Below are 25,374 nucleotides of genomic sequence, written 5' to 3'. Positions count from 1 at the left end.
CATCATGATAATAGAATTTACTGCTTTCCATATTCACATTCATCTAGTTCATCATTTTTGCCTGTATCCATCATACCCCAGGGATTGTCAACAGTATTTACTGGGGCAGAATTATTTCATGAATAGTCTAATCTACCTCATAATGTTGTTGGGAAAATAAATTTGGTAAGGACAGTCTTTTTATTAGAGAGTGTTTGATTCCAGAGTTAAGGTACAGGCACTGAAGCAGAATATACCATTCCCATGGAAATCGGGTGCATCCACTCCAACCATTTAAGATATGGTAAAAAAGAGATAATTTAATAATTGACTTTCCCTTCTTGATTTGCAGAACCACTGTCATGAAAAGGAGGCTATAATAAATCGTTTACCTTATGAAATTTGGCTTACATGTGAAATCTGCCAGGTATATATATATGTGCATGTTTTAATACATTTATATTTTGTTTTACAACACAGCTTCTGTGAGCAATTTCCAACATTGTGCCAGCAGACACAATGGGAGTTCCCCTTCCTGTCTGCCTTCCCCCACCTTTTCCAGAGGTTTCCCAACCCTCCATAGCAGATTTGGAGGGATGTGGGGGCTGTAGAGAGCAGGAGAAGTCTCATTTGTGCGAGTGGGCCACCACAGTTGGATATCTTATATTTTGCAGAAATGTTTCCCAGCTTGCCATGCAGAGGAATGTGTCAGATTCAGTTTCACATCTGCGAGACATAAATACCATAAACTATTTGGCTTTCATGGTGTTCCTCACATGATTTTGGAAGCCTACCTTAAAAACTGTTAAAGTGTTTGTTGAAATACTGCTGCATTTCAGACTTGGTCATAAAGAGACATTTTATAAGGGGGGAAATACCAAAACACACCGACTTTCTTCTTGCATTAGTGGAGGATGTTAGTTTGTTGACTTAGAGCAATTGCCCTGACTCACTGGATATGTTTGTTATTTCAATGTAGGTAATACAAGGACCTGTGGAATATGAGTGATGACAAACCCTTTTTATGTACTGCCCCTGGATGTGGACAGGTAATACATGTTAAAACTATCTGTGTTAGTTAACAGAGAAACATTTGTTAAATCAGAGGAAGTAGTTTACATTTCAGTTTGAGTCCTAAGAACATTTTTACTCATTGCCTAAAGATCTGTAACAGTCAAGCTCTGCATGCTTCTTTGCTGCACATGTTCAACTACTTGTTTAAATGGATGGCACTGTAAGCTCTGAAAGCCAACGTTGCTTATTTGGGATGGGCAGCAGAGAACTCTGTCACCATAGCCTCCAAATGAACATTGTGTGGTGGTGTTACTGACTATACTGAACACCACACCCCAATCCAGCAATGAAAGCTGCATAGCTTCAAACATCACACATGAGTAACTACTTTCATGAGAGCTCTTGATTCAAGGAGGGATCTTCTACACAGCCTTTGAAAACCCCATGTTTTCCAAATCCGTTTCATGCATTGTTTGTGCATCATAGCCTCTGTGGTTCTATACCACTGCTGTTTATCAACTGATTTCATATTTCCCTCTATGAGGACTATGCATTCTCCTCATTTGTTTCTCAGATCTACTTTCATGTTGAAAACTCCACCCACAGAACCCTTGTCATTAACATATAAAGTTGAGGACACTCCTTTCTGTCACTGTTTGCAGCAGAAATTAGGGGGAAACATGCACCCTACATTTTCTTTTTCAATATTTCCATAACATCGTTTGATTACTGCTGCACTCTGACTAAACATCGTTGTTAGCAATGCATTTCAGTGATGCACATCTCTGTCTCACCCTACTATCAGCACTTATACAGTATGAAGCCTTGTTTTCCCCAGAGCAGCTATAATGGATGTTTCATCTGCTTCTGAACTTTCCCTTCGTGAGGCTTTGATGGGGCATGACAAGGACAGAATTTTGAGGTTTTTACAGTGCAATCCCACATGTGTCTATTCAGAAATTCAACCCATTGAATTCAATAGGACAGACTCCCAGATAAATACATCCTAAATTCTTGTGAAAAGGATGTAAGGGAGGTGGAAAAAGAAGTGTGGTTTGTTCCAGCCCAAAACCAGGAGTAGGGGAGAGAAAGAGAGAAAATACAGTCATACCTCGTGTTATTAACACTGGGGGTTGCGCGTTTTCAGGTTGTGGACCGCGCCAAACCTGGAAGTACCGGAATGGGTTACTTCCGGGTTTCAGCACATGCGCAGAAGCACAAAATGACATTATGCGCAGAATTGCATCATACACGTGCGCAGACGCGGCACTTCAGGCTGCGAACAGTGCAGGTTGCGAACGTGCCTCCCACACGTATCACGTTCGCAACCCGAGTTATGACTGTAAGTTCAGTGCTCCAATCCAGCTTTCACTCCCTTGCGAAAGCTGAGATCCGAGCATCACTTACATGGAAGTAGGCCCCACTGAATTCAGTAGGACTTAGTACTAAGTACCGTATTTTTCGCCCTATAGGACGCACTTTTCCCCCTCCAAAAACGAAGGGGAAATGTGTGTGCGTACTATGGGGTGAATGCAGGCTTCAGGAAGCTATCTGCAAGCCGTGGGAGAGCTGCGCGACTTCGCGCGGCTCTCCCACGGCTTGGGGAGAGGTGCCTGCGCCCCCAGGCTTCGGGCTTAGCGCAGCTCTCTGCTCGGGCTTCCCCCGCCCCAGTCCCGCACCTGGGGGGGTGGATAAAATTTTTTTTCTTTATTTCCCCCCAAAAAAACTAGGTGCGTCCTATGGGCCGGTGCGCCCTATGGGGCGAAAAATACGGTAAGTTCCATTGGACACACTTCGAAGCAATGAGTGAGCAGGAGAGCTCTTGCAAGTTGGACAAGTAGGGAGTGAGGATAGGGCTTTGGGTTTGGTGTGCTAACAACGCAGTCAGGCACTCCTGCTCATATTGAGTGCAAAGGAGCTCCCTCCCAGTTAAATCCACCTGTAAAGGATAGAAAGTTGCACCCCGAAATGGGCAGAAGCAGAAGAAAAACGAGACAGGGAGGGGCAAAGTCTATGTGACGTGGTTGTGAGCACAGCAAGGAAATCTGAGACAAGGCAAGAAACGGTATGCGCCCAATGTGCTTCATGGGCATATTATATTGGCATGTGATGAAAAACTGTTTGTGATACTCTCGGATAGGGAAAAAAAGCAAGTTTTTGCTGCAGGACATCCAAAATGTGAACAGGAGAGGGGAAACATCATGTGGTTCATGCCCCAAAAAGGCAGAAACAGGCAAGTTAAAACCAGGTTTTGAGGACATGCAGATGAGCCCAGTGCATAAAAACATTTTACTGCATCCTAGTGGAAGCTCATGTTGCATGGTCAGTGTTCCTTGTAATGGAATGGCTGTTACAGTGGTAGAATCTATTTTGGGTATAATCAGCTTCAACAGCAAATTAAATGTAGTTTCTTTGATTTTGAAAAAAAGCAACTTCTTAACCTTTAGACTGATTCAGCTGCTTCTTTCTGCCTTTGAAACTTCTCTCTCAGCCCTGAAGTCACTTTAGAACAACATCAGCATGGTTCTTAAGGCTGTTTGTAGTAGCATTTCTGCAATGTGTTTTCCACTGAGTTCTGTGTTTAAAACTGATTTAATTAAATGTCAATGTTACACAGAGAGAGAGAGTAAACTATCGTTGTGATGCTCAGCTGGCTACCACGAGCAGTAACCATGGTTTGTTCCTGTTTATTTATTTGTTAAAATATTTATGTATCATAAAACTGTATCACAGTTGTTTACCACTTGCAGTTTGTGTGAAGGAAACAAACCACAAGCTCAGATTGGGACAACATGACAAGCCAGGCTCTGGCTTGTTTCATCCAGAGTGGCAGCAGGAGCAGGAGAGTAGCACACATCAGTTTGTTTTTAAACTATGGTTTAATGTGACATGCAAAATAGACAATCACAGCCAATAGGGCTGTTGTACTTGTGGTCTGCATTAAGCCCTTTGACAGCAGAGAAAGGTTTCTGGCCATGCCAAGTCAAGTCCATTGCAAGAATAATACAGGTCAGTGCTAGATTTAAAACAGATTAGCCAGTTCGTGAAAAGGGTGTAGGGTGAAGTTCAGCAGCACTCATGGCCAGCTATACTGATGGAGCCTTAGCCAATATATTGTAATGTAGTAGCTTAGGAGCAATTAATAGTCAATATTTTAAAATTGGGTACACTAGTTTCACCTTTGTAAATCATTCTTTTTCTGGACTCTTAACAGGTGTGAGAAAAGAGTAGGTATGTCAGGGGAAAAAACATTCAGAAATGATCAGTTATTTCTACGTGTTTTCTTTGTTTGAGTCTTGCAGGCTACTCCCCCTCCCCCCCCCATTTCATTTTTGGGAAACAGCAATTTTTTATTCTGAAAAATACAATGGCAGCACTGCTGCATTATGTATAATCTCCAGCTTCCAGCGGGGCGTGCACCTGCATTTACACTTGAATTTTTTAAAAGTTTGTTTCTCAGAAGCTGCACTAAAGAAACCCCAAAGTGTCTGTTAAGCTTTGCCAAGTACAAAAATAGGCTTGGGAGTTTGGCATAAGAGATTTTAAAGAAAAGGCATATTCCCCCCTCTCTCTAGCATTCCCTTGAATAATGTTCTGCCATTAATTGAGTCACTTTGTATACAGACAATCCCATTGTGAGACTGCCTGAGCAACTACAGTATTGATATTATTATTCAGCTGCTCATCAAAACAAGGTTATAGTGGAGTGAAACCTTTGTCAAAAGTTGGTATTGACCTCTTAGTATTTATGCTGGTGCTATTTAAATGTTGAGGATATCTTGCAGTTTATTTTTTTAAAAAAAACACACAACCTTTTTGTCCAATGAAGCTTACTTTTATCATTTTCCTACTGTACCATCCAGACTTTCATTTTAAAAAAAAAAATCAGCTGTTAACGTCTTGCTAATGGCTTTTAACCTGTTATGAAAATGATTTTCCATGTTGTTATCACTTTAGTTGAAATTAAAATTTATAACTATATTTTAAAACTTTTTGCCACAGCGTTTTACCAACGAGGATCATTTGGCTGTCCATAAACATAAACATGAGATGACACTGAAATTTGGTCCAGCTCGTAATGACAGTGTCATTGTAGCTGGTTAGTATATGTTTCTATTAATCCATCTTTCTTTTGGAATGTGCACACATTTTGTGTATTTTCTGTATATGACTCAAAATCTCTAGGCTCATCAGAAGCAACATCAAAAGATTCCTTATGAAATGAATTTGTAAACTGTGTTGTCCTTTACTTTACTTTACTTTACTTTTATAAAATTAATCTTCTGGCTTTTACTATTAAGTAATGAGCAGTCCAATTAAACTGAAATTCTATTTGTAAGGGTTGTCACAGCAAATCATACCTGGCAATTAGAGTAAGGCACTGATGATAGAAAACACTTACATGCACCATCCTAGTTAAATCAATGTCATATATTTGTAAATGTTTATTGGATAAATATTTATCGGTCATTTTGCTTCTCCGTATAAATTTAGCTATAGCATAAAATATTTTTGATCTCAAAAGCAGTTGGTCAAAGTATATACCCTCTGATCTTTTAATTTCTTTTGCAGTTCCTTCCTCTATGGTGATCTTTTCATCTCAACCCCCTCTTTTAAAAAATTCTGGCTGGATAGCAAATAAAGATAACATTTTGGAGGGTCTGAAAGCAACCCTTGCTTGACTCTAGGGAATTACATTTTAAGGATTAGCGTATTAAAAGTGCGTGCTAATAACATTTACCCACTACTTTTTCCTGAAACAATGGTTCTTCACCAGAAGTAATTACCAGTTTAGTAATGGGTTGCATCCAAAAGTGCCTTACATGAGCAGAAAGACACATGTACTCACAAGGCTCTATACAAGTTTTGCCAATTCTCCCTTGTTACTAGACACATAGAATTCTTCTTGCTCTTCTCTGGACCCAAGGCATTGATTTTTCATGGAAGCCAACACCTGATAGGCAGATACTGTGAATTGCAATAAAGTACATCATACACTTTTCTACTGTATTGGCTACAGTGGAGTTGTGTGTAGTATTGATCCTTTGCAGGCAATGTAAGTACTATATGAAAAATATCAGGTCACTACTCTGTGAATAATATGTATCTTGATTTCTGTACACATCTTTAATCTTTAGATGTTGCATAAAGCACAAGCAACAGAATGCCATGATTTCCTCAGTATTTTTCCCCTTTATCTTTAAATTTCAGCCATTATGTAGTGATCACTATTATTCCTTTGTTAATCCCACAATGCAAGTTTATTGTGTGTTGGGATAGTATTTTATTGTCTATTAGTTAAACAATTATGGTTGAAATTAAAGTTCATTCTCATTAGAATGTTTTGCTCTGGTTGCAATCATCTTCTCGCTTGCTTTAGAATAAGTGCTGTTTGGATGAATGGAAATTATTCCTTGGCAAATGGGTGAAGAATTGCAGCCAAGGTGCAATACTGTTTTGTTTTGTTTTGTTTTTAAAGTTAAAAGTAATCCTTATGCTTATTTATTTTTTTAGCTCCAGCTGTTTTATTCATAAACTAAAGATTAATAGATAATTTTCAAGCTTAAATGCTACCGATTTAAATTGTTCCCCGATTTCTTCTGTATATTCAGGGAGGCAGGCACATCCCTACAGCTGTATGCCATTTTAAAACACCTTAATCTAGACTTTTCAATGCATTATCATACTCTCCCCCCCCCCCAGCTGTCCACAGGCAGGCAGATTAAGAACAGGAAAAACATACATTCAGCCATAGCAGCAACAAAAATTCAAGGAATATCTCTCTTTTAAAATATGTGATTTCTTGTTGCCCAGTTTGTAAGGTTTCTAAGACTTTTGCAAACCAAACACACATAGAATTTGCATTGTTTCGCCTTCTGATTGTGTTGTGTGTATTGGTGATACAGTACTGGTTTTAAAAGGAAAGATTTGGCAAAAAGGCAGCATTGTTTTTCATTAAAGGATACATTAACAGTGAAACCTTTAATTATACTGCACTCCTGGTCAGGATCAGTTGCAAATTTTAGAGTGCCTGAAACATAAAAATTGACATCAATTTGAAAATATGTATAAAAGCCAATATATAATTGGGAAAATCATATATATATATTTTTAAATTTTAGATCAGACTCCAACGCCAACTCGATTCCTGAAGAATTGTGAAGAAGTTGGTTTATTCAATGAGCTTGCAAGTCCTTTTGAAAATGAATTCAAAAAAGCTTCTGAAGATGATATTAAAAAAGTATGTTTATAAGGATGATCAGAGCTAAATCACTGTGTAGACTACCATTTGTTTGGGTTCCCTTCACCACTAGGACTCTTTCACCGGTAGAGAAAATGTCATTCTTGTTAATCCTTATATTTTAGAAATATATAGAAACCACACTTGGAGGAAGTATTCTGTGAAGTAACCTTTCTGTCAATCTGTCCTGACAAGTCAATCACATTAAAAAAAAAACCACAACTCTATAATGTGAACAAGTGCCATGCTGATGCATGCTTCTCAATTGTGCCAGCTTTGCTCTTTTCCTGTTTATGACTTTCCCATGTGGGAGGCAACAAACCACAGTACTGGATTAGTATTGTGTGTGGACCAGCGCTCATGGTTTATTTCTACAAACACAAGCTCTAAACTAAGTACACACCTTTACACATAATGCTAAGCCAATGTTTCCTCCCAGCTGGTGGAAGTCAGGAGGAGGAAAGCAGGCACTATGTTTAAACTATGGTTTAACATGATGTGCAGACTAGACTGTACTCTCATAGTTGGGGTGCTAGGAATAATTCCAAATGACACCAAAATACTTACTGTCATTTATTGCTACTTTGATTGAAACAGGAAATAAAAGTATAAAAGTGTCCTAACTGGCATCTGCTTTGTGTTGTTTGCCAGGGATGAACTCTTCTTGCTTGTAACGTGAGTAATATTTTTTTAACGAGGGAAAGTGTGGCAGAATGTAATTTCCTTTCATTAGCTATTACTGCCAACACTGTCTAAAAAGAGATGACAATACTGCTGGCCAGGATATTAGCATCGCTGTAAATTGCCTACTCTTTGAAGAGAGTCCTGCTCAGATTTTAAAATGCATCTACCTGATAATTCTTCTAGATGCCTCTAGATTTATCGCCTCTCGCAACACCAATTATACGAAATAAGATTGAAGAGCCTTCTGTTGTTGAGACAACTCACCAGGATAGTCCTTTACCTCATCCAGAGTCCACTACCAGTGATGAAAAGGTAGTAATTTCTCATGATTTAGAAGCGTGGTCTGTACCAGTAAGTTCCAGAAACTTAAGAGCTTCAAACATTTTTGCTCATCCTGTGTCCCCCTCTCCACCTGTGTTATTAATTACAGCACTTCAATAGTCTGAACACGAGAGTCCCAACTCATGCAGTTTACTAAAGCCTCTATGTCTGGTCATCTAAAGGGCAAAGTTTGTTGTTCTGAATTATTATTAAAGTACAGTATTATTGCGAACATTTCTAAAGCATACACAACTTGCTCCCAAGCAGTTGTCATGCAGTCTTCCCTGCCATGATCTCAAGGAGATTACAGTCTAGAGATCCACATGGAAAGTCAATGCCAGTATTGCACATTGATACAGCGACAGAGGCTGCACCCATGTTAGGAGAGGCTAAATTGAGGAACTCCTGCATCTTGGCAGCCACATCTACATAGATTTCCTTATTTATGAATTGCTTTCTATGAAGCAATTTTACAATACGACAGAAACATGACATAAACAATTGCTTGCTGCATATAAAATAAAGCAGTTGCATATATAAAAAACAATATCAAATCCAATACAGATACAAGTGGATGTTTCTATTAACCATAGAGGAACAACTGAATGGTAAAACTAATGTTAATAAATGGTTTCCTGTTTCCTGTAGGAAGTGTCACTGCAGCAGACTGCCCAGCCTACGTCCACAATTGTTCGTCCAGCTTCTCTACAGGTTCCTAATGTGTTGCTTGCAAGTTCTGACTCAAGTGTCATTATTCAGCAAGCCATACCTTCACCGACTTCCAGCACTGTCATAACCCAGGCTCCCTCCTCCAACAGGCCAATAGTGTAAGTTTTCTATATATTTACATATTTATATATTTCTATATATTTGCAACTAGTGAAATATCTTTATAAGGTGTGTTTGTGGTTCTTAAATATTATCTCCTCATTTATCCTAATCCTTTTTTAGATTGATCTTATTTAAAGATAAAATACCTCATAAGGTTTTAATGGCTAGAAGGGCTGTCTTTTAAAAAACTAATTCCAAGTTTTATATATATATATATATATATATATATATATATATATATATGGAACAATATTGGGGACCTAGCAACACTCTTGGTCTTGGATAAGTCATAATCTCTCTGGCTTGGATCTTGAGTTCCTGTGAGTTGATCTCTACTCATGAAAAGCTTCAACTGGAGGTGGGGATATGCTTTTTGACAATATCTCTTTCTCCCTCTGAAACAGTATGGGAGATGATGCTTGGATTGCCGGGGGAAGGGTGACTTAATGGAAGCCACCTGCCCCCTTCCTTCAGCAGAAGCTTCCGGTTCTTGGTCCATCGTAAGGCAAGTCTGGTTCCAAAATTTGGGCCAGATTCAACTAACCTGTTCCTCTAGCAGAAGCCAGTGCAAGGACTCCTGCTAGTGCAACAGGGATTCCCATGCCCCTCTTCCATATCCTCTCTCTGTAGTCAGGAGAGCCCCCAGAACATTGTTTTGGGGGCAGGGGAAGGAGGCAGTGATGGTTCTGTCAGGCAAACAGAAATGCAGTCTCCTCTATCTATGAATCCCGCCTTTAAATAGGCATATCAATAATATACATACTGCCAAAGATGAATGAAACATGCAATGTACTTTGTCCCATAAGTGTTTTTCTATTTCCATTTGTTTTCTTAGACCGGTGCCAGGTCCCTTCCCACTGCTGTTGCACCTTCCTAATGGACAAACCATGCCTGTCGCTATTCCTGCCGCGATCACAAATTCTAACGTGCATGTCCCAACGGCAGTTCCAGTAAGTATGTGTCTATACGGCATACACACGTTCTCCCAGACTTTTGAAAAGTCCCAGTCCTCAAATGCTAATTCTTGGAAACAGCTGTGACTCTAGTACCACTTGATCCAGAAGATAATGAGTGGTAGAAGCCAGTCGGGAGGATGGCAGGTGGTCAGAGGTCCACAGCATGCTGACCGTTGGGGGACTGAAGCCAATCCCAGGCCCGTTCCCAGGAGAGTAAACAATTGAGAGCATAGGAAACTGAACTTCACTGTTCCTGGGACTGCATGTCAAAGTGGATGTGGTTGAACTATAAAAGTGGATGTGGTGAGAACTGTGGTTCCCATGGCTACCTTCCAAAAATCTTTCCCCTCAGCTATTTTCAGTCGTTTTTAATCATTAATTATGCATTATTAAATTCAGGGTGTCACAAAAATTGTCATTGCAGAAAAAAGAGAAATAGGGGCGACCAAGAAATGTGGTATTACAGTAGGGAACCTGTGGAAGCATATTTTGTAGTTAAAAAAAAAACTTTTAAAAAACGTGTGTGTGTGTGTGTGTGTGTGTTTAGCAGGGCCTTGGGTGGCCACAGCAGAGGACTTGCAACAACAGTCAATATTATTTTTATATAATAATTTTTTAAAAATGATTTTTGATGGGGTCTTAAAGGCAAAGGGACCCCTGACCATTAGGTCCAGTCGTGATCGACTCTGGGGTTGCAGCGCTCATCTCGCTTTATTGGCCGAGGGAGCCGACGTACAGCTTCCAGGTCATGTGGCCAGCATGACTAAGCCGCTTCTGGCGAACCAGAGCAGCGCACGGAAACGCCGTTTACCTTCCCGCCGGAGCGGTACCTATTTATCTACTTGCACTTTGATGTGCTTTTGAACTGCTAGGTTGGCAGGAGCAGGGACCGAGCAACGGAAGCTCACCTAGATGAATAAGAGCCTTCTTAATTTGGCACCTGGATGGTAGTAGTGTTGGCTCCTGACAAATATCCACAGGGTATCCACAGTTGAGCCACCACTGAGAAGACCCTCCTTGTGAATTACACACAATCTCAGACAATGGCCTCAAAAAGTTGGCACTAAAACAGCTCAATGAGCAATCTTTTAGTGGAAAAGACAGGCACCCTAGCTGTTATAAAGTAGAATGTGCTTTTAGTTGTGTATTAATTCTTAATTATATTGAACAGCTTGTTAGACCTGTCACCATGGTGCCTAGTATCCCAGGAATTCCAGGACCTTCATCTCCTCAACCTGTGCAGTCAGAGGCAAAATTGGTAAGTTCTTCAATAAGATGAATTTAGGTATAATATAGAAAGTGAACCAGAAAATCCAATAATATGTTTGGTTTTTATTTATTTTGTTTTATATACAACCTAATTTTGTTTTACATACATATAGAAGAACTGTACTTTCAGTACCAAAGAAATTAGCTATGTGACTGTCTTTGTGTGTTGTGCAGTACTATTGCATTTTGGAAAGCAGGACATTGAGAAAAGACTACTTAATAACAACCACAGCAAGAGTAAATAATACCTAACAAATATACAGCATTTTGTAACATTCAAAGTATTTATCATTTGTTATCACGTAATGCCACCACAAATTCTACATTAGTGGAACTTTCTGTAGAGTGGGCCAATGTACGATTTACAAGTTAATAGTTCCGCTCCGCATTAATGCACTGAATGCACTATACAAGTGACTGAAAATTCCCTTTCTTAGCTTAGATACTGTTCAGCACTTTAAATTTCCACCCATTGTAGAGAATCACTGAAAAGACCCCTATGGCCAGAAACAATGGCTGAGTTCAGACGTCATACTAATGTTACTAAACAATGGCAAGGCATTAATGGATCTTGCCTCCTCCTGACCTCCCTCCCCCAATCTTCCCACACAGTAGGAGGAGGAGCTTGGAAGCATTCACGTTTTGCTTTTGCTTAACCAGGGCTTCTTACATTGTCCAGACTGATTTGAAACTAAACCTGGCACAGTACATGGTAATTTCAGAACATGACTTCTGAAGTTATAGTCACAGGATACAGCATGCTCAGTTAATCCAAACAAGAAATGAAAGCTCCCAAATGTCTCCTCCCAGCTTTGTGCAAGGAGTAAGTGAGCCTGGAGCAGCAAGATTCACTCATGTCTTGTTGAACCAGGGATGGGCACCCTTTGACCTAATTTAGTGCAATTTTTTGCCTAATTTCATGGGGGCAGGAACGGATGGAAGAGTGGGGGAGAGACCATGGAAGCAATTAGCCCTGTGGCAAGAGCAATCCGTTTCTCCTCTGCTGAAAAGGGGCAGCAGAAAAAGGAGAAAAGAGAAAAGGGTTGCCCACAATTGATCCTGTCCACTGTCCACATACAGGCTCTAAGAAATGACCTTCAATGGAATGTGGCCTTTAATAGAAAAACAGTTTGCCCACTCCACACTAAACCACATTTTAGTGTGGCACCCGATTACAGCCATTGTTAGTGAATAGTAGAACGGTTGGGAGAATTCTGAAGACATTCAATGGTAATCGCAAATTTTTGGATTGCCTGGAAGTCTGCTACATTCTGATCTCCCTACTCTGCTTATCAAGTGAAAAGGAACCATGGGAAGTGGCAATTAAAATTACCTAATTTGTGGTATCAAACAGGGTGTTAAAAGATACCTCTGTAAATTATACAATTACAGAATCATATTTTTATTGCTTAAATCAATCATTGGCTTCCTTATGGTGCATAAATTAGTGCTTCCAATGAATTCTTTATTTAATTGCCTTTGTTTAGCATCTATACTAATAGCAAATTCATTCTCTCAAGTGCCTATCGACCAAAAGATCTTTGGCAGGAGGCAAAACCTTAGAGAACCAAACAAAAAACCAGGACTGAGTATGCTCAGTGGATGCAAAATGCTAACTGTTTGACTGGGAAGGAGGGGGGTGGCATTGGGGTAGAAAATCAAAGGCAGAGAGGAAAGAGAGAGACTACTTGTTCCATTGATTGTAGAAATGCAGTAGCAGAAAAATGCATGCATTAACAGAGACTACTAAATCTACCTGGTAGCTAGAGAGAGGGTACCTCATTTTAAATTGGTTAATTCCCAACATGAAGCATTTTAGGAGACTGGTGATGTCATGGTTATGTTGGAAAGGGACCTTGCATACCTGCTTTGCGTTCAACATTGCAGGGGTAACATGCACATGTTGTGGCCAGTTGGAACGTAGGAAACTGCCTTATATTGAATCCATCTAGTTCACTGTTGTCTTCACTGACCGGCCATGACTCTCTAGGGTTTCAGATGGGGGACATTCCCAGTGCTACCTGGAGTTTCTGGGAATTAAACCCGGAACATCATGATTACACAGCAGATGCTCTACCACTGAGCTACATTCCTTCTGCAATGAAATTAGAATGAAACTGTATCACTGTAGGTGTTTAAGATGAACGCTGCTGGTGTGTAGCAGATGAAATTCAGTGGTGACCTTTCCACAAAGTCAAGGATACATAGTAATAAAGAATGTCATGGATATTTTTTGAAATCAGCTCCGGCATGGGCTGCTAATTTTATACTGCATAGAAATGAAAGTTTTGATAAGTACAATGTTGCACCGGTAGGCATGGCAGGACTTCCTTTCCTCCTTCCTACAACCCTCAGATGGCCTCCAGAGCACATCTGGGTAACTGCAGGGGCTGTGGCAGGGAGGGAGGGAGGATGAGTAAATCAATTTTGTGCTAGTGAAAGTTGGTTGTGTAAGTGGGATGCTGCATCTGGCTCTCATTCTTAGATTCTCCCTGTTGCAGACCTAAAATGAAATAAGCTCTGCCCATGAATATGTACTCATGTATAGAAGTATTACATTATTGTTAAGCCAGTGTGTTATTGAAAGGATGATATATAAATACCCTTTATTAAGAAAAGATAAAACTCCAAGAGCAACTAAAGCATTATCAGGAAAATGTCTTTTATGAGAATTAGCCAAGAAATTGCCAGAGTTTGTATGTAATAATACACTGTTGTTTGGTGTTGTGAATAAGTGGCTCAGGCTCACAGACACCCTCTCATCTTTGCCCTCAAGAGCAGCAGGTTGAAAGTGTTCACTTTCACTTTAGGGAAACCATCAATGTCTGTTACGTTCAATCTTGGGAGGCCCTGCCTTATTTTAACCGTGACTAATTAAAACAAACCAGGATAGCAAATGTCGTTTGATCCTGATTTGTTAACAAGTCATAGTTAGAATAAGCTAGTTTCTTGAGTTCAGATGAAAACAGGAAATTCATTTACTCAAAATATAAGTTTTCCAACTCTGCAAAGTATAACCTTTCAACTTCCCCATGTGAAAAGGGAGAAGTGGAAGAAATCCTCTATATCAGCGGTTCTCAACCTGTGGGTCCCCAGATGTTGTTGGACTACAACTCCCATCATCCCTGAGCTCTGGCCTTGCTAGCTAAGGGTGATGGGAGTTGTAGTTCAACAACATCTGGGGACCCACAGGTTGAGAACCGCTGCTCTATATTGTAGCAAACTTTGCTGGGCTCAATTTTGCTAACCTGGCTGCTAGCAGAAGCCTGTGCAATGACTTCCACTATTGCAACGGGGCTCCCCCCCCCCACTGCCTCTCCCCCCCCCACACACAATTGGCTGAAGGGGGATTGAGAGGACCCCTCAAACAGCACAGATTGTTCAATCAGGCAAGCAGAAATGTTTGCGCCATCAGAGTTGTCTCCTTAAGGCTACATTCCTCCCATTTTGTCTGAACCAGGATTTTAACTCTTAAAAGATGTGTGAGAGGAATAGCAGTCATATTGGAACTTTGTTAACTCAGGACTGGTGTTTGTAGTTCAGCGTTATCTGACATGGAATTACTCAGAATACTTTTGTAGAATTTATGTGTCAGAAAAGAAAAACAATGTAGCAGCGTGTTGTGGACCTTTATATGTGCAACATGGCAAACGTTTTTTGTTATCCAAATATAAAAGAAGCAAATCTTGAGAAAGCACAGGAGAAATAGCTGTGTTTTAGCAGTCTCCTTAGTTGATAAAATTTGGTGAATATTTGCATTTCAACTGTTTCTTTCAGTGAGGTGATGGATATTTTTTAAAAAGTAGCCATCAAAACCTTGTTTCTTGGATGCAGAGAGAGCTGCAGGGCCTGGACACAATCTGAGGAACTGTATCTGACTGGATTTATCCTGGAGAAGAAGACAAAAGGAGCATGAGTACTGTTCTGATTTTTGTATAGGTTCAGTAAAAATGTAGGACTATCACCCTTTGAGTTTCAAATGCAAGTATATTAATTGTTCCTTATATATATATTAGAGCTGTGAACCTAGGATTGCCATACGTCTGGGTTTTCCCAGGAATCGGGCTCGGAAAATGGCGTTTGGGCGGATTTTTGCCAAATTGACAAAATGTCAGTGAAAACCCAGATGTATGGCAAGCAGAGCAATTTTTTTAAAAACCAAGCTTTAAAAAGCCTTTAAAGAACCTAAAAAATTAATGGGGAGTAGGGGGAGATGTTCCCAAAAATGTCCGGATTTTCACTGTAGAGAATATGGAAACCCTTAATGAACCAGTTAGAATTTATTACCTCTTCAGCAATGTTAATAATTGCTTCAGTTCAGATGACACAATTAGAAAATGCTTCTGTTGATTAATGCATGGTTTGGGAATGTCTCAAAGGTTTAGAGGATCACTTGGGGGGTATCTCAAGTTTTAAAACCCACTCACATTTTAAAATCTCCATTTTTATTCCACCAGTACTAATTTACTGATTATGAGATGCTTCCACTTCTAACATTACATATGACAGTACAAATATTTTTATTGCTTAGCTCAGCATATTTTATACGTTAAATCCTAGTCAATGTCTGCATACATCATGACGGAAAATTCCTTTTTCCTTTCTCTCACGCTGAGAAATGAGAAATTTAGAAATGAGAGCAGTAATTAATTTGTCTGATATGCCTATCCTGCATTCATCTAAAAGAATACCCTTCTGCCCATTATATACCTTATAATTACATGCCCCGCCTGGAGTGTTTGTCTTGCATTTAAATCTGCTTTGTGCTCTCTAGTGGCATTTCATAGTGTTGCCAGCTTGGAATTACACAACTTACATGGCAGATCATGCTGAAAAGTAGATTCCTCTATATTCCTAAGTTGTGAATGCATATATATACATACATACACACACACACACACACACACAGATACTTCTGTGTCTTACTTTCCATACTTGTTAATGTTTACATAATTACCACTGTCTTACATTTAATCCAAAGACTATATATATATATATATATATATATATATATATATATGAATTAGTGGTGCCAGTTGTAAATAGGAAAGGCCCTGTATACTGAAATAGGGGGAGGGGGGAATCTGATTCCATTTAGTTAGGCTTTGGTTGACCAACTTTCAACAAAGGTTGAAATTGCAAATTATGTTTGTGTAACATAGATTTTACCCCATTTTTCAATTTTAAAAATGCTCAGGGTGTCATACAGTATAGCGCAGTGTTTCTCAAACTTGGGCCCCCAGCTGTTTTTTTGGACTACAACTCCCATCATCCCTGACCACTAGTTCTGCTGGCTAGGGATGATGGGAGTTGTAGTCCAACAGCAGCTGGAGATCCAGGTTTGAGAAACACTGGCATAAAATAACAAGAAAATACAGAAAAATAATTTGTAAAACAGTTCCTACTGAAACATGTCAGGGATATTAACAAACGACTGCAAACATGCATGCACCGGCAAACAAGTTCAGTTGAAGCTGTAGGGGATTGAATCGCAATTTTAGTCAGTACGTACTAATCACTTACGGAAAAATAACAGCATTTCAGTATCTACATATAACATATCAACGTTTAGAGCTCTGGTGATGCTTGACTTATATTTGAGGGTAGGGTGCCCTTAGCCATCATATATAGTCTTTGAACTTAATATTATTCGAATTATAAAACTTGAAGCAGAAATTCATTAGATGATGATACAGAGCTTCATTATTACCTCTAAAATGTCTGTGTTACGCTCCTTCCTGTGCATATCTTGAGAGACCGAGGGGGAAGGGGAAGATTGTCAGAAATCATCCAAGAGCCAAGCTGCTGCTCACAGAAGGTGCCTTGCCTCATTTTGAGTGATCAGTCCCTGTTAACCCCCACACTCGAGCCCACCCCATTTAGCAGGTTCCCCTAACCCTAAAGAGAGACGTTTCAGGCAGCTTGTGGAGCTGTAGGTGGGAGAAGGGGGCAAGAAAGTCACCTTCCACCAATTCCCTTCGGTCACAGTTTCTCTGGATCCAGCTTCTTCGTTGCTCCTTTGTTGAATTTTCTATTGCAGCCTCCCTGGGACAAGTACCTGTTCCTTTGTACTCTGTAGATTGGAATGCATGCTAATGGCAGTACATAAATAATAGATACAAGTGTCTTCAAATGAAAGATTGGGGGTGAATTCATTTAATGGTCGTCTTCGATTTTGTTTCAGAAAGCATCTGAGATGTTATATTTGTAGCAAGTTCAGAGTTAACAAATCATTCTACATAAAAACAAATAAGACCCTCTGAATTAGGATTGCCCTGCCTCTTTAAAAAATACATATTGTAAGTGATGCTCTCTGGAGTTTTCCGCATACATTTTTTTTTTAAACAAACTGAGAAATACCTGAAGCATAGTGGGTAGCCAGTAGGTTTTCTGCAGGGGTTACTACTGAGAGTTGACAGAGGGCAGCCTGGCAAATGTTCAGAAACTCGCATTAACTTTGTTGAGCTCGGCATGGGACCTTGTGTTCGGCAGAATTCTCCTGACCTGCCTCTCTGCATGCCGAGCTAATCAGCAAACACCTAATGAGCCTGCTCTAAAGAAACAGACCCTCTCCCAACCTACTTCATTTTCATAGATTCTCTGGGGGGAGGGGAGAGACAAGACTTCATAAGGACTGATGATGCTGCAAAGACCACAATAATGATAATTAACTTGCTGAATTTAGAAGATTATGCTGTTAATTAGTTGCAAAATAAAGATAAGTAATAGAGGAGCAGATGGTAAGATAACACCCAGGAGAAGGAGGGTTATTACTCTGATGAGGTTTTGTGGCAGATATGAAATATGGATCTGACTTTTTCATAAATTGTTTCTACAATATATCCTCTTGTTTCTGTGAACTCGTGATGGAGTGATCTATTCCTACCAATTCTGACAGATGTGATAGGGATTTATTTTGAAGGGTATACATATTTTTTTATACTAAAAAGATGCCTTTGCTGTTCAGGATTAGAATGTCGTCAGTGTTTCAGCAATATTGCAAATACAAATTGAATGACTATCAATGTACTTCATCATTTCTAATTATACTTTAAATATGTATTTTATTATATCACTAGAGAGAACATTAACAATCACTATCAACAGTATGGTGCAGTGAATAAAGAGCTCAATTCTACAGCTTAGTGGGTAGCCTTGAGCAAATTTTCTCTCAACCTTACCTACTTTGTCGGGTGGTTGGGGGTACATGTAAATTGCCCCAAGCTCCTTGGAGGAAGAACAGACTTCCAAATGGTGGTAATGAATCTACTTAACATGTTGAAATTATTGGGTCGATTATTGGAACATTTTGGTAAACTATGAAGGCTTTAAAATATTTGAGACTGTTTAGGAACAACTATTCAAACTTGTTACACAGGGCTATCCCAGAAAGCATGGCATCGTTTTGCACTCTTCCTATAGGTGTTGTGATTTCCCTTGCCCCGTGACTCACCTCTCCAACTTCATCACTCCTTTCTTCAGTGACTTGATCCATTTTTTGTCCATTAATGCTATGGTGGGGGCAGGGAGTGTATGGCCTAAATGGTTCAATTCCTTGGGGACTTGAGGCATCCCTTCTCAGAAGCGGTTTTTGCCCTGCCTCAGCAATTTGACTGGAGAGAATATAGTCCTGAAGGCTGAGGACCTGGTGCTGGCTAAGCCAAAATACTTCTGTGGCTTGTGAATGCTTCTGTGAATATATAGTGATATATTTCCCAGTTGAGGGGGCGCGGGGAGGTTGCTGGCTGAGTGAAGCAGCAAGTTCTGAGCCAGTTTTGCTTTGCTCCTTAAGCAAAATAGCTTGGGGAGGGGGACAGCTGTGGCCAAGCCATAAGCAAGTATGAGAATGGATGGGAAATGGACCTAAAGGCCATCAGCTGGATATTCCTTCTATAACCATATATACTATGTAGTTAGAAAGACAACGTAATGTTTTTAGGGGGTTTTAAATAGGTTTTTTGTATTTATTAATTTATATTTTATTGTAAAAAAAATAAACAAATATAAAGCAGTAAATGATACACAAGAAAAGGAAAAAGAACAAAACACAGAACTGTGTAAAGGTGAAAAACATTATATGAATATATACAAAAAATACCCTAACCCATACATACTTTTATAAATTTGATATTATCCTAATATGAATAGAAATATTAACAGTCCACTACATTTGTATAAATTCGTTCCAAATATTGTCATGTTTATCCAAGCAGAGTCTACATTTGTAAGCAGTCCGTTCGTAGGTTGCAAGTGTTACCATATTATCAACCCACTGATTAAAGAACGTAATATTTTTAGTGATCATTTTTAGCTTTTGATCTATGGAACAGATACCTATTGTTATCCTCTGGTCCCTTTGATGTTTTTGGTACTTGTATTTGGCCCAAAGCACTGGATCACTTTGGGTAGGGGATGTACAACTCGCATCACAATCTGAAGTACCCCTTCTTACTAGCTCAGAAATATACTGATGCCTTAAGTATATAATAGTATTTTTGCTAACCATTTTAACTCTGTGTTTCATACCCATCACCTTGTTCACATTGTGGATCTATAACTTTCTGGAACTAGAAGAAGTGGTATTAGTCAGTTCTTTGTAAAAGGAAAAAGACACGGGAGGCAAAATGAAGTACAGGCAACTGTTGTTTTAGGCGCGACTGATGTGTGTGCAGTTGCGCACATGTGCACAGCATTGAACCTGGAAGTGACCTGGAAACGTCATAAAAGACATCACCGAAAGGGTGGGGCGGTGGCAGAACAGGGTGTTTCAGTTGAACACAATTTCACACAGGCGTGCAGTGACATTGAATGCAAATCCTGCGCAAATCGGGGGTTGCCTGTACAGTGGTACCTTGGTTTAATAACAGCCCTGTTACAAACTACTTGGTATAAGAACTCCGCAAAACTGGAAGTAGTGTTCCGGTTAGCGAACTTTACCTCGGTCTACGAACGGAAGCCGAATGGTGGAAGTACACCGGCGGCGGGAGGCCTCATTAGGGAAAGTGCGCCTCGGTTTAAGAACGGTTTCCATTTAAGAATGGACTTCCGGAACGGATTAAGTTCGTAAACCGAGGTACCACTGTATATGCTTAGAATGAAAGTAGTTGGTTGTTTCCAGTGCTGTGCGAGTGGATGTGCACTCGCACAAGGGAAATTTCCTCCCTTCTCATGGCAGCACCCTGCACCCTCCCAAAAGCCTCTCCTGGAATTTTGGGGGTCTTCATGGGAAGTATAAATGGTGCTGCAGCAGGAGGAGGAGAATCTCTGAAAACTGGGCATGAGCAGCTTTCACAGGCAACTCTTAGGCTAGTGAACAGCTGAGTAAGTTGACCATTGCGGCCTGCAATCGTTCATCGTGGAAAAATTCATTTTTGTCTTTCAGAGATTGAAAGCTGCCTTAACCCAGCAGCACTCTCAGGTCACAAATGGAGATACTGCAAAGGGACAAACAAGTGGATTGGTTAGAACTCAGTCAGAGGAAGGTCGCCCACAGTCGCTGCAGCAGCCTGCTACATCTACTACTGAAACACCGGTAAGAAGCCTTGCTTCTGGTGCTGTTTGCTACCATATAAACATCCTGTGTTACTTCCTGACAGACTCTTAGCTTAGTGTTATGTGCAAACCAGCAATCTTGGCTTACAACAAACAAGGTTGCTAAACAAGGTAGCTTCTTAACCCATGGTTTGTAGCTGACTTGTTTCGTGACTATTCTTTGTTCAGACTCACGGAGGCTCATTCCCTAAACCATGGCTTAGTATTGCATATGAACCAACCCTTTGTTGCAAGTGCTTGAACTCTTACACCAAAGATTTTTTAATCCTAGAATTTCCTCTTTTTCAATACAAAAAGAGGGAGAATACAAAGAGAGAGAGAGAAACCCCACCTTAAAGTGAGGGTGGAGAAGTCACTTAATTCAGCTCCACTCTGCCTCTATAATAGTATATTCTGTGTTGTATCCAGTGGTTGTGCAAGTATAAGATAGTTCACACAACCAATCTATCATTTCTCTTCCCCTCTGCATCCCTGAAAAGCTTCTCCAGAGGGGGAGCCTAGTGAATATTGTGGATTTTTAATATTTTTTTTACAGGGTAGCAGTGGGTTGGGAGAATGACTCACATTTGGGTAGGGTCATGAGTTGGAACTTTAGTTCTGTATTGCCAACCTGTGTTTGATATGTCTGCTATAGTCAACATGTCAACAGTGCATCTTGTTTTTACTTTAAAACTCTTTAAAATGAAAGCTCAAGATTGTATGTGTTCAATTTATATTCTGCACTAAATGAGACCATTATAGTCAATGCTGTGTGATATATTAGAGGAATGTGAATTTCCGTCCAAAGTTTAAGCTTGAACTAAAAGTTTTGTGGCAATGAACTCTGGCATTCCTTGCTTCCTGCAGGCTTCCCCAGCACAGCTTGCACCGCAAACGCCAAATACAGGGGGTCGACGACGAAGGGCAGCAAATGAAGATCCTGATGAGAAAAGGCGAAAATTCCTAGAGCGGAATAGGGCGGCAGCATCAAGGTGTAGACAAAAAAGAAAAGTTTGGGTGCAGTCTTTGGAGAAGAAAGCTGAAGACTTGAGCTCGTTAAATGGTCAATTACAGGTACGTCCTTCTGCTTGTTTGCAATTTTAAAACAATCTGATAATAATGTAATACAATAATTAAAGGCAATAGGTGGAATTCAACGCTATGCCAATATGATTGTTCTACTTGCCAGAAAGGATGATCTCCTTTTGATTTTTCATTTTTGGGTAGAGGAGGAAAGGAATCTTTTGTTGGCTTCCACTATCAAAGTTGGTTGGTTGAATCCATTTAACAGGACCAGAGCAAACAGTGTAATTTTAGGCTCGTCCAAATGACGTGTGATTGCTGGCACACGGCGGGGGGGGGGGGGGACGGGACATCATAGGATGGAGTGCTGGGAACTGAACCCCGTCGCCCCATAATATTTCATCTTTCCTTCCCCATAAGTGTCTCAGGAGCTCCATTTCTTTTACCTTCTCCCCAAAAAGAGATGGGGAAAGGGTGCAAACTCTGAATATCTGGAACTTTCCCCAATGAGGTGCACATAGGGTGAGGTGAGGTTGCAAATGGCCATCGGGCATTGCATATAATGCAAGCCTGCTTTGAGAGGCGTGGTGGGCGTGAGCTGCTTGTACCCATTTCACAGTATAGATATGCTCCAGCAAAGTTTCCAGAGCCAGTCAGGTGTATATACCCATGCATTATTTAAAAAACCCCAAAGACAACCTTAAGATTGAAGGTCAAAGATTTTTGCCTTCTTGGCTAATCCTTCACTTGACGTAATTTAAAATGTTTCTGTTTGTGACAGGAGAGGTATAATGGAATATGAAGTAGAAACAAATGAGAGAACAGTGTAATGTAAGTGCAGGAGGCCTGTGTGTATGATTGGCAAGGCTGGCAGTAGCTAATAAGAATAGACACAAAAACATCTGGAGGGCAGCAGATTGGGGGAGGCTGGCCTAGAATAAATGTTACCTCATCTATGTTTTCATTTGCATTAAAGGACAATGGACATTTCTGTATGGATTTTTCCTACTTAAACATATTTTTATAAGCATAGACTGGAACACACACACACGGCAGAGTCTCAAGGGTTAATCTCTTTCATGTAAAGCAGAGGTATTTTTTATAGTCTGCCAGCAACAAAACTGGCAAAGGTGAAGAACAGAATGATTTGTGAAGAAAATTGAATGGCAAATAAATTATTTTAACTATACATTATCTGAAAATATTAATCCTGTATTCATCATTTGATAAAGCAGGCACAGCTGGGTAGTAATAACCCATGATGGCTTAAGTTGAATATGTGTTTTGATACATTTGGCCTTCCACAGCATGTTAGCTGTGAAAAAGTGCTGGTTCTCGTTCTAGTTTTGTCAATTTTACAAAATAAACGAGCTGGGGAATACTGCTTGAATCATATGAATATGAAAAATAAAAATATTACTGTATGGTGAGGCTCACTTTCAGAGTTTAGGTAAAGTGGGCTCAACCTTTGGCTCTTCTTGCTGGACTTGTTTTAGCTACAGAAGAAGAATCCCCAGCTTCTGCCTCAGCAGAATGAGGTCATACGAATATTGATACTTGCATTGTTTGCATACCGACATTTAAAAATATTGGGAGATCAATGGAACTGTGTCCAGTATATTTTAAATTCCCCACTTCCTTAATGTATTCATCTTAAATATGTCACATTAGAATTCTCCATTCAATTATCTGTGATGGCAAAAAAAAAAGGCAATGCCACTCCCTTAAAATGTGGTGCACAACGTTTTGATATCTATATCAGACTGCATATAGAAGCAAGAGATCAAAAGGAGTTGAATGTAATAGACCAAATGTAAAGCAACTCCCAATATTTTCTTTGAATGTACAAAACAAACAAGCTGCTTAGCCAAAACTGCTGCAGTTCACAGATAAAGCGTTGAGTTAATGTGCCCAGAAAGTGTGTGCTGTGTCTTGTATTTGTCTTTACGAAAGCTTGTAAATCTCAGTTTGAAATGTATGTAACTTGATCCTGGTAAAGTATATAACTTTTTTTCTTCTTCTTTAGAGTGAAGTCACCCTGCTGAGAAATGAAGTGGCGCAGCTGAAACAGCTTCTTCTAGCTCATAAAGATTGCCCCGTAACAGCCATGCAGAAGAAGTCTGGCTATCATAGTGAGTAATGTTCCATTACCTATATAGCCTTAGGCTGTACCAGTGAAATACTGCCAAAGCAAACAGAGATAACATTACAACTGAGAAGTGATGTTCAAATACTTCACTTTAAATATAACAATTCCTACAAGGCTGTTGCAAGATAAATGCCATGATATATTGCATCTTCTTCGGGATTCTTACAATTTTTAAAAAAGTATTCTGTTACAGCATGGTATGTATTAATATTTAGAGATTGTATGCAGTTTAATAGTATCCAATTACTTTTTTTTAATAAAAAAAAAAAAATTTAGTTATTTCACAGGTCATAGCTGTGAGATAGAATCTCTTTATGTTGTTTACCGCTCTTTCCACCAGAAATAAAATGAAATAAATGTTTACCATAATTTTATTCGGGGAAGGAAGAATGAGCTTTAATGCTTATGGTAAAAGTAAAATTTATAAAACATTGGGAAAATGTTCTTAATGCTTTTACTTTTTCAGCATTTCAAAGGTTAATTGTGTGTTTCTTTCTTTTCTTTTTGGATATAATACCCAGCACTAGAACCAGCTGCTGCTGTAGAATAAATGGCCAATTTTGTCCATTGTACACAAATTTGTAACAAATAACTGAGCTGGGAATGCATTAGGCAACATTCATAATATATAACCCACAGCTTTCATTTTTATGATTTAGTGATATTTCAGTATATTTGTAAATGTGAAGATTGTTTCTGCCATATGTAGCCACTTCATTTTAATTTGCCAGTGTCAGTAATTTAGGAGAATAAAAGAACATTTTGTATTGCATGCGAACAGTTCCTCAGGTGCTTGCGATAAAACTTAATGGCCACCATCTTTACTTGTAGTCATTGTAAGCAGTTTCATCAGAATGGGCAATATTTTTTAATTTAAGAGATTCCGGAGATTTAGCAACACTCTGTGGCTGTATATATTTAGAACTCTGATTTTGTCAGTTTTGAGCTTATAAATCTCGGTCCTTTTGATCTCCAGTCATTTGACAGGATGGAAAGTGGCATCTTGGAGCAAATTGAAACCGTGCAGAAATATGTTTTGAATTTATATTAACAATGATTGTTGCAGGGATGAGGCCATTATGGTTCCCATCTGACAAAACAACATTATTCCATATAGAAGCAGCTATAGGATTACATTATGCATGCATAGTTTGCTGAATGTGCTTAGGTGTCTTGAATGCTGATATTATGAAAGAGAACTATCTGGTTGTACATTTAGCTTGCAAGTTTAAAGTACTAACACAGAGAGAAAGTGCATACTCCAAAATTTGCACTATTGTTGCAAACTCATTTGCAGTGTGTGTTGTCATTGTTGGCGGATATTGGATTATGGTCTGCAGGAATAACTCTACATAATTGCTCATTGTAAATATACA

At 39.5% G+C, this 25,374-nt stretch overlaps 1 protein-coding gene across 8 annotated transcripts in view; it reads left to right on the top strand.

Annotated features, from left to right (window-relative positions):
• Nucleotides 1-25,374, top strand: part of ATF2 (activating transcription factor 2) — a 37,174-nt gene that overhangs the window by 7,675 nt on the left and 4,125 nt on the right. For 3 of the 8 annotated variants that reach the window (XM_083410712.1, XM_083410714.1, XM_083410713.1), the window contains exons 2-12: nt 332-406; nt 959-1,028; nt 4,996-5,092; nt 7,116-7,234; nt 8,102-8,230; nt 8,888-9,066; nt 9,906-10,020; nt 11,198-11,284; nt 20,678-20,827; nt 21,694-21,900; nt 23,876-23,981. In XM_083410712.1, the coding sequence (XP_083266838.1) occupies nt 981-1,028; nt 4,996-5,092; nt 7,116-7,234; nt 8,102-8,230; nt 8,888-9,066; nt 9,906-10,020; nt 11,198-11,284; nt 20,678-20,827; nt 21,694-21,900; nt 23,876-23,981 (1,237 nt within the window). In that variant the 5' untranslated portion in view covers nt 332-406; nt 959-980. The remainder of the gene's footprint in view (nt 1-331; nt 407-958; nt 1,029-4,995; nt 5,093-7,115; nt 7,235-8,101; nt 8,231-8,887; nt 9,067-9,905; nt 10,021-11,197; nt 11,285-20,677; nt 20,828-21,693; nt 21,901-23,875; nt 23,982-25,374) is intronic. The other 5 variants (XM_083410716.1, XM_083410718.1, XM_083410717.1 and 2 more) reach the window with 3 other exon arrangements.

This window comes from Podarcis tiliguerta (genome assembly GCF_965153285.1).
Source record: "Podarcis tiliguerta genome assembly, chromosome: 1".
NCBI lineage: Eukaryota > Metazoa > Chordata > Lepidosauria > Squamata > Lacertidae > Podarcis > Podarcis tiliguerta.
This window is presented reverse-complemented; position numbering and strand designations above follow the sequence as displayed.